This window comes from Amborella trichopoda, chromosome 12, assembly GCF_054954075.1.
Source record: "Amborella trichopoda isolate Santa Cruz 75 chromosome 12, AtrichopodaSantaCruz75HAP2 v2.0, whole genome shotgun sequence".
Taxonomy (NCBI): Eukaryota; Viridiplantae; Streptophyta; class Magnoliopsida; order Amborellales; family Amborellaceae; genus Amborella; species Amborella trichopoda.
In genome coordinates this window covers 43,559,699-43,570,277 of record NC_142347.1, presented here as the reverse complement: position 1 = coordinate 43,570,277, position 10,579 = coordinate 43,559,699, and the positions used below count along the sequence as shown (strand labels likewise).

General features: G+C 34.4%; 1 protein-coding gene across 1 annotated transcript; it reads right to left on the bottom strand.

The window, feature by feature from the left end:
• Positions 1 to 1,563: 1,563 nt before the first annotated feature.
• On the bottom strand, positions 1,564 to 3,812 carry LOC18435317 (pentatricopeptide repeat-containing protein At2g22410, mitochondrial). Its single transcript, XM_011625608.3, has one exon. It carries the CDS (start codon positions 3,647 to 3,649, stop codon positions 1,811 to 1,813), a length of 1,839 nt encoding a protein of 612 aa, XP_011623910.2. The 5' UTR covers positions 3,650 to 3,812; the 3' UTR covers positions 1,564 to 1,810.
• Positions 3,813 to 10,579: the final 6,767 nt, after the last annotated feature.

The window sequence follows — 10,579 nt, the reverse complement described above, 5'->3', positions numbered from 1 at the left end:
AATCTTCAATTTGTGGGTTTTTAAGGTTCACTTCTATAATATAAAAGTTGACATTGTACACTTTAAAAAAAAAAAAAGAATGATCAAACAAGCTAGCATCATGTAGTCCAAGAATGCGAGTATATACCAGGATCACAAAGAATACTGCATATGGATACCACTTATCTCATTGTTGCGGACCACTTATCCGATTGTTGCTTAGCAGTTTTTGGATATCAAACGAACCACCCCAGATTTTCCTTCAATTGGACATGAGTTAAAAAAATATTGGGACATTTTGAGTAGAGTGGGACCTAAATGTTGGCTAGATAAGCGTTTTGTAGTAATAGTAGTAGTTATGAATCCGATAGATCATCCCTATAGGGATGGTGAAGGGAGGGCTTCAATTGGTAGAAAAAAACCCAGGACCCCTAAGGGTTATCCCATGCTCAAAAGAAGTAGGACAAGTCAGGCAAAGTCTTTCACCTCAAATTATTAAAAAAAAAGGTAAAAAAAAAAAGAGAAAAAAAAAACAAAAGAGTTATTAGCAGTGGCGCGTTCACTTTAAAAAAAAATAGAAGGAAATTTATTCCTCCAAATGAGAGCCGGCGGTAGCAACAGACGAGATATTCAAGGAGAGAGTTGTAGGAGATAGGGATCAGCTTTTAGTGAGGATCCAGGAAACACTTAAATAATGGTGCAAGTACTCATAATGAATTAATTAACAACAAATGGAAAAAGATATTATGCTCCTGAGGAAGCATATTGTCCATTTACTCCCTCCAGTAATCTAGGTATATTTTGAGGACCCTAAATTTTAGGGATGTGACCTCTTCAACGACAATGCTATACTCAATAAAATCTATGGGCTTGAAAAAAATAATCTTTTAAAATTTTTTAATGGTGAGATCAAGGGGTTAAAAAACTCGAAGTTCAATATATTTATTTTGAATATAATTATCTAGTGAGTCTTAGGTGGTTCCAAAATTTAAGATAAAAAAACTCTTCCCAAGTTAGTCTTCTACCCGAGGGCTATAAAATATGCTCTTGCGGGAGCATAGCATATTTGCTAATGACTGAAAAACCAATCACAAGTGGAGCAACTAATGAATTTTTAATCCGATAGAGGTGGCAGTTGGGAATGTGTTGGAGAGATTCATGTAAGACTTCGATGATAGTCTTGTAAAGTTGTAATCAATTCCACGGAAATCTTTTTAGGGACCTTTTTTTTAGGGGTGGTACACAATGAAATCCTATGTTTGTTACAAAGGAGTTCATGGCACATTTTAAGTCTGATGAAAAATAAGGATTTCTAGAGGTGTGCCATTGACCAAGCTTAACGTTCAATAAAAATTTTATAATTATAAAATAATCTTTTGAAACATTGTAACATACTTCAAAAAATTGATTTTACATTTGATGACTAAAAGTTATTGTTGCTAACTATGAAGTCATACATTGCACAATCCCTTTTCTTGATACTTAAAAAGGCAGAAGCAACTAAATCAAGGGTATACTGAACGAGCCTGTATACACGTCTTAAATCTTGGGAATCGCACGTTCTATGAGCCACTTCTTCCATCATTTCCACAAATTATAGAAGATCGCCTTCCATTATTTCTTTTATTGATGATCAGTGTTCCAAAAAAGGATCACCATTTATGTTAAAAAAGTGCTGCATAGAAAGCCGCACTTCCAGCAGCAGTTGCTACAAAGCGAAATCAAACATGGAAGTGGAACTATGAACTCCCACTTCTAAAACCTCCTTGAAATCAAACACGCCCTTAACGACCCGTAAACACCGATAAATAATGTATTTACACAATTTCTCTTAAACCCTAAAACTACAACCAGGGGTCTTCCCAGTTCTTCTCTCATCAATTAAGTTCCTCACCCTCTCAGCATCAGCCCACCTCCCCTTGCTGGCATACAAATTTGCCATAACCACATAATCTCCACCATATCCAGGTCCAATCTTTGATATTTCCATAATGACACTCTCGGCCATCTCTACATCACCATGCATGACACATGCACCAAGAAGTGTGCGCCATATACACGCATCGCCCTTTAATGGCATGGCCTTAACAAGCCCATGGGCTTTCTCAAGAAGCCCAGCTCGACCCAATAGGTCCACCATGCACCCATAATGCTTAACCGTGGGGCTTATACCATAGACCTGGTTCATGAGCTCATAGCACTCCAGGCCCTCGCTAACGAGCCCAGTGTGGCTACAAGCCGAGAGGACCCCAATAAAGGTGGGTCCATTGGGTTTAACATGGGCCTGACGCATTTTTGAGAACAAGTCCAAAGCCTCTTGGCCCAAACCATTATTTGCATAACCTGAAATCATTGAATTCCATGAAATAACATTCTTTTGAGCCATTTTATCAAAGACTGTGAGAGCTTCACTCACGCACCCGCACTTCGAGTACATGTCAATTAGTGCATTGCCTAAGGGGACTATATTTTTATACCTGTTTTCGCTACCAATCCTATCGACCCAAGTGTGTATAAACCTGCCAAACTCGAATGATCCAGTATTAGCACACGATGATAAAATGGTCAAGAGGGCAATTTCATCGGGCTTTTGGCCAGATGCGAGCATATGTTCAAATAGCTTTGATGCCTCGTCAGAGTTTCCCATTCGAATGTAACCAGAGATTATTGAGGTCCAAGATATTATATCTCTGTCAGGCATTCTTTCGAAAAGGTGACGAGCCATTTCAATCATCCCACTGTTTATATAACCATCAATGAGGATATTCCATGATACTAGATTTCTAGCTGGCATTTCATCAAAGAGGCGCCTTGCATGCCCTAAATCACCACATTTTACATAGAGATCAATGAGAGAATTCATCAAACTAATGCTCAATTCAGGTTGGTTTTGCCTGAATCTAGTTTCAATCTTCCTTCCAATGCTAACTTCACCCAAAACCGAACACACAGAGAGAACTATCAGAGCAGTCGTCTCGTTGGGTTCTAATGGCATTATCAGAAATAGATCTAAAGCTTGTCTTTGCAAATGATTCCTGGCATAGCCAGCTAACACTGAATTCCATGAAACAACATCTCTCTGACCCATTTCATCAAACACCTGGCGCGCACGCTCCATACTATCACAACAAGAATAACCATGAATCAGAGAATTCATGGTTGATAGGTCATGAAACCCCATTTTCACCACATGGGTATGCACCATTTTAGCAGAAACCAAATGGTTATTCAGCATTTCAACAGACAAGACTGAATTCATAAAATGGGCATCTCCCATTTTCTTTTCCGATTGAAAACTGGAGCAAGCTTTGAGAAGAAAGGGGAATGTAAATGTATCAGGCTTGCAACCAGAGTACAGCATTCTCCTATACAAGGAGATGGCATGGCAGGGATGAACGGCTCTGATCGCAAATCCACGGATGACCGTATTGAAGAGGAAGGTCGTGGGCCATTTGATTCGATCAAAAAGTATGAGAGCATAGTCCAAGCATCCATGGTGCGATAATGCACAAAATTCTATCAATTTGGTTATGGAGAACAGGGAACTTTGCAAGCCAATGGTGGTGGTGATTGAGGCTTGGATTTGCTTGAGTTGCTTTATACTGTTACATCGTTGGAGCTTGAGAATAAGTTTTTTAATTATATTCTCGTGCATTAGTGATCCAGCCATGGTACTTAAAACCCATTGGAAATGGCTCAAATATTACAAGAGGGGTGTGGGGTTTCAAAAAGATTGCAACCTTAATCGTTTAGATACTTCGAAATATATTGTGTGTGAAATATGGTACTTGGTTAATGCATTACTGCATAATACATTATCCGTAAATGGATTGTTACTGGGGTAGTATTTAGATACAACTTGAAAAATATATTGTTGTTGTTTGACTATCTCTGGAAAAAAATATAGAAAATATATTACCAACAGTTTACCAGCACATGCTTATAAACTATCATTTCTTTCTTTTTTATCACAAAATTCTACTAAAGTACATAATTATCATTTCTTTCTTTTTTGTCACAAAATTTTACTGAAATACTGAATTAAAATCATCATCACACCATTCCAAAAAGATTTCTAAAAATAACATTATCACCATTCAAATTTTTTTTTCTAATAATAACTTGTACCACTTTACAGTCATGACACTATATCCTACTTATTTTAAGTGCCTTTGGCACTTATATGCACTCACATATTTTCTAACATGGCATTGGTTTCAACATGATAAGTCATTGGAACAATATGATTGGAATAACATGATTTTATTTTTATGATAAGCCTTATTTTTTTTATTTTATATAGAAGTCTTTCAAATGTCTCTCTATATAATCAAATAAACAATAAATTTATGATACTAAATTCAAAATATGTGGGATACAAGTTAAAAAATGGCAACAATAAATTTATGATACTAAATTCAAAATATGTGGGATACGAGTTAAAAAATGGGAAGAAGTTTGATTAGTACACTAAAAGGTTTGGTAATTGCAGTATAAAATTTTGAGGTATTGGAGGAGACTAAAGATGTATGTTATTTCAATTGAGATTTTAGTAATCTCTTATGAAGATTATGTTGTATGAAATTTTTTATTATGATTGTATTGTGTAATTTATCATTGATTACTGATTTTTATTTTTATTATTTTTGTTTTTATATAACACTGATGCTTTCGGATGAGGGGACGAGCTTAAAAAGGGAGAGATCACATTATGTTGTGTGAAATTTTTTATTACGATTATGTTGTGTAATTTCTCATTGATTATTGATTTTTATTTTTATTTTTATTATTTTTTATTTTATATGACAGTTGATGTCTTTAAATAAGGGACTAGCTTAAAAAGGGAGGGATCACCTAATTATAGTGTAAGGAAACAATGATTTTAGAGATCACCGGGCGTTAATCTCTTTCCATTTTCTTACAATTAAGTGTAAGGAAATAATGATTCTTGGGGAAATCTAGCCTAATATCTTTCCATTTCAATTAAGTGTAAGGAAAAAACGGAAAGGCCATATTTCCTTTGTGAATTGTAAAGAAACAATGGAAATGCCATATTTCCTTGTGAATTGTAAAGAAACAATGGAAATGCCATATTTCATTATAATGTATTGTCATGTAATAGATTTCCAGGTACCTAAACGGTCCCTTACGGTGCACCTCTAAATTTTATCATAAATATAGTTTTAGTATAAAAAATTCGGTTTGATAATCTATTTTAAACTCTAAAAATAATTCAAATCAAGTTGATCTATAAACATGAAAATCTTGAAAATGGACAATTTAGATAATGTATTGCAAGATACATTATTTCTTGGACTCGAATTCTTTTTTTCTTTTCATATTCATATATCTTGTCGAGATGATCATTAAAGGGTTTCCAACATCAAAATAACCATGGATTTTTGTGGTGCACCTTCAATCCTACATTTTAAGTTTGCAACCTTAGATAAACTTTTTCCATATAAAAAAGCTTAAAATGCAATTTATTTGTTCTTTTTGTGACTGTTTGTTCGATATCGTTAAGATGAGGCTTTAAATAAGGGGGATTGGACACTATTAGATCATCTACCTTTCATTTTCGGAGGTCACAATTATTCCTAACTATTAGATGAGAAGTCCGATGTGAAACGTGTTATAAAGTTCAAACTTTTTTTTTGTTTGGGTTTAAGTCCTACCGCCAGATGAGAAATCCGATAGCTAGAGCGTCCCACAAACTTTAGTAAAATATCTTTTGGGTTTAAGCCCAATTAATAGTACAACCTCAGCTGCCCAATTTCTTATCCCATAACGAACAATGATTGTAACCTCTTTGTATTAAAAATAAATGTTTGTATTGCATACGTTTCTTCTAGTACAATGCTTGGAAAGGGGAAAATGTTTGTCTTTCTTCTATGCACAATTTTTTTGCTATTTAAAAATTGTTGAGCTCGATTAGAACTGCTTGAGCCCGCTGTACTAGTTAAAGTTAAAAAATCCTTATTTTACTCGGTTCCCACGGATCTAGCTTTTAACATGTGGGTGACTCGTTTGACTCACGAATCTAGCTTTTAAAAAACTATTTTTATCCGTTAAAAAAAAAAAAACTATTTTTATCCTATTTAAGTCTAGATGTAGGTTATGCTCTCACTAAATTCCGCTATTAGTAATATATAAGCAATATTAATTTCAAAGATGAAAATGGTTTAGAAAAATATTTTCACGTTCTCAAGCTTGTCAATATGAGTGGAGAAGCGATAAATTTCAATAATAGATGGTTGTGATTGCATGTGGTCAGGTTGCCACACGATATTTTGATATTTTGAATTTCATTCCTACTAGGGGTAGAAAATCCTTTCCTCCTGGACTACCAAAAAAAATAAAAAAATAAAAGAAATAGTGCAATAGGAAACAAATTACCAACACATGGAAAGATATATATTTTTTGAGTTTTAGAGCTTTATTGCTCTAGAGAGGCAAGGTAAAGGAGGATAGTTTGGACTGAAGAATATGCCGATAAATTTTGGCAGTAACATCATTTACATCTTTATAATGTTAATTTAATTTTGTGCAGCCTATAGAAATTCATATATTTGTAAAATAGTACACTAGTACATTTTGACAGATATGCATGAAAAGGAAATTTACCAATACACATGTCACTTATTAATTGTTTAACATTCTACCCATTTTCAAGTTTCAACTATACCAACTTTTGAATGACTTTTGATATTCATCAAAATAATGAATAAAATGCTAAGTGGATCATCTCTTACATAAGTTGTGATAGAGGGTGCTGAAAGAAAGATTAATATATATTATTTTATTTTTTTTCTTTTTACCCTTTTTCTTTTCATTTTCTTTTCTTTTGGCAAATATCACTTACAAGTAGTCTTATTACAATAACTCTTGCTTCAAAGAAAATAAAACTAACAAAGAAAATATTTACAATTCTTAACAAACAAAAAGAGAACGTTGGAGATTACTTCAACCGGGCTTAGTACATCCCACACTGAGTCTCTTCTTTCGATGGTTCTCGAGATCTATGATCGATTACTTGATTCTCTTTCATATGGCAAAACCCTCTCAATGGCATATAGATCTCGATCTAGAATCAACTACGTAAGGCTTCAATGCCTTAGTTTTACTCATGCCCCATTAACTTGATCTTTTGAGAAATGAGAGATAGATCAAAGAGAGATGGTGAGATCTACTAGCAAGCGGATACTTCCCTTTGCTACCCAAAAATCAAACCACCACAACCTAACCTTAGCTTCGGTGTGCCGTCTAGAAACAATGAGAGAAAGATGATTTGGGGTACCCTATTAGAAAAAACTTGAGAGAGATAGAAGATAAAACTTGGGGTGTGCCCCAATAAACTTGAGAAAGATAGAAAAAAAAACTTGGGGCATGCCTCAAAATTGGGGTATGCTTCCCCTTTGGTAATCCAGAGAGATAACTAAATTTTTGTAGAGAGAGAATTCTTAAAGAGAGAGGAGATAATATGTACTTCATTTTATGGAGGGAGAGACCTCATTTTATAGATTTTTTATATCTTTGGGTTTGCTTCAATTCGTAAGGTTAAATCTTGACCATCGATCTAAAGAGACTTGTGGGGTGAGAGATTTGAGTCATCTATCTGTTTGATCCACCATCAAGATTCAAAGAGATGAGCTAGAGTTTTATCATCCATTTACTGCGTCTATTCCCATCAAATCTTTAAATAAAGAAAATATATATCTTATTTTCTATTTTAGTATATGTGATCTTTATTTATTGGATCAAGCAATCTTGATTCAAAGATTTATTAAATACTTCAAATATTGAACTAAATTGGCTATCCCCAAAAGATAAGCCAACAAACAAGGAATAAACATTCTTCCTAAGAAGAATATGTGAACGGTGGGGCGTGCCACACTTTTGGTGGCCGCGTGTGGCCCACCTAATCGACATGTTTTTAAATTTATTGCCCCATATATTTTATGGAGGTCCAATATATTTTAGAAACTATTTTATTTCATATTTAGAATTTGTAAATCGTATATTTTATTTAAAACATTGAAAAATTAATTTTTCTTAATTTATAAATCCAAATGACAAAAATAAAATATCAGAAGATTAACAAAAATTCAAATAAACATTCGAAAAAAGCATATATCATAAAATTAATTAAAACTAATTAATTTTTGATGGGAATCGGATCCGTTAGATCTAATAATTTATTAATATATGAGAGTACTTCACCTTCAATTGCAGACCACGATCCACCTAGCTTTTTCAAACTGACCCAACAGTTCCCATGACCAACAGCTCATGATTGGACCACCAAAGTCAGCGAATAGACTAGGAGACGCAATCCTAGTTTATAGATTTCAGGTTCTCCCCTAGAGACAAAAAAATCATGGTCCTCCAGATCATGATGCAACCATGACTCTATAGTGCATAGGGGTAATATCTCGCACATGTACACGCTTCATCCTCATTGGCAAATGTTAAAACGACTATCTATATATATGCCATGTGATGAAATAACATGATGTTTTAACATTGTCTATAAAGGCTATTAATCACATGCAAGGGCCACGCAGTCCCTTGGCTCTTATTTGGAGCTAACCCATTAAAATCTTTTCGATAGATCCCTATGCCCAGGTACTTTGGGTTTTTTCAAACTCGGCAGGCCTAGCACGTCGAGCCTAGCCCGAGTATCAGTAAATCGTATTTGCTTAGTACGGTCCACAAGAGGGCCACACGCCCACTGAGTTTATGTTTCACTATATAAAATGACCATACAAGCTCTCATAAAGCCTTTAAAGGCCACTTAAACCCAACATGTGCAACCTTAAACAAAGTAAAACATACCTCCAAACACTACAAGTGATGTAGTTTTGGTGCCAAAAACCCTTACAATGGTCTGGAAATCTATTTCCATCTCTATTTATGAAATTTAAAGCTATAAAAGTAATACAGATCGAGCAGACTTATAAATACTTTAAACATCTTGAAGATGGATGGTATAGATAGTACATTATAAGCTGCACCATTTTTAGGACTTGTTTAAAAAAATGGTGACTTGGATTAGAATCACTCAATTCAGATCAAGAATCATTTGGGTTCGAATCAATTCATGCTAAATATCAAGAACTAGCTTGGCCCCTCATGAAAGTTCTAGATGGTTGTCACAAAATCGGTCAACACTTGCCTCACTTTTTCTTTTATTTTTTAATGTCTGGTTCTCTAATCCGAATCATCGACCAGATCACATACCCCTAAACTGAATAAGAAATCCAGATGGGCGAACCGGATCAACTTAAAATCTTTGTTGAGAAGATCAATAGGAAGATTGACGCTTTTTTTTTTGGGTAATTATGCGGGGAAGATACGCCCCTACCTGTTTTTTCAATAGATTGAAGAGTTACATTTTAAAAGTATTAATTGGTTTTTTTAATAGATTGAGGAGTCATATTTTAAAAGTGTATTAAATTGAAAATATCAACGGTAAGAATGGATACCTCAATGGGCAATTGGGTGTGTGGGGATGCTATCACCACAACCCCACCCCACCAGCCCCTGTCCTATAGGGAGATCGGTCCTTGAAGTGGTTTTTGTGCCGTGCTCGTAAGCACGTGTCACAAACACAACCACATGATGCAATGCTCTCTCTCTCTCTCCCTCCTTTGAGCCATAAATTCTAGGACCCTAAAGTCGATTTCATGAAATGTCGACACATCAAATGTCCTTGGGTGTGTCATATCGATAATGAGAAATGTCGTATCAAAATCTAAGCTTTTAAGTGCTTTGAACATGATCTTAAATTGTTTCTCTGTCTCTTAATAGAGGGGATGTGATGAGCTTATTTCAAAGCAAATAAGTAAAGACCAAACATTGCCTAAATTAAGTTCCCCTTTTTATGCTGGGAAATAGGAGAAAAGTGAGCGGCAGGTACACGATATACATCACAATTAATAAAATCTGAGTAATACTTTCAAAAAACCAAAAGGAGACATCAAAATCAAGTTGTATATATCAAAATATAAAGACGTGCATCAAAACTTTATTACTATTAATATGGAGATGAGATTGCCACCGACATATGAATCACACTTCATGGCCATGTGTCAATTCAGTGTACTTGGGAAATAAAGATTAAAATTTTCAACAACAAATCCATGGATATGTTGTGATATGTACATAGGATCAACAAATAAATTAATACAGATACACAAAGAGGTTGACGTTTAGGAATTTGGAGTGTCATGTCGAGTAAATTAAAATTTTTAGAATGAAATGGACAAGGGACCACCTTTAACCAAACTAATTTCTCTCTCTCAAATTAAAAAGAATGGTATATAACGAGACTATTTACTTTTAATACAATGAGGTCACAATTATTTATAACTATCCAATGTGAAATCTGATGGTTTAGGTGTGTCACCAATTACTTAAAGAAAAAAATTTATATAAAGATGCAACTTTATTAATTAAAGAAAAAAGTTTATATAAGGATGCAACTTTATAATGTAGAACTACAAATGCCCTTCCAAATCCATTGGAAAAGGTAGTTTTAATGTTGAAAAACCCTTTGATTGATCATCTCGATATCGAGATGTATAACTATGAAAAATAA

What these genes read in the sequence shown, in the direction of transcription:
- LOC18435317 (XM_011625608.3), bottom strand. Translation starts at nt 3,649, where the DNA reads ATGGCTGGATCACTAATGCACGAGAATATAATTAAAAAACTTATTCTC.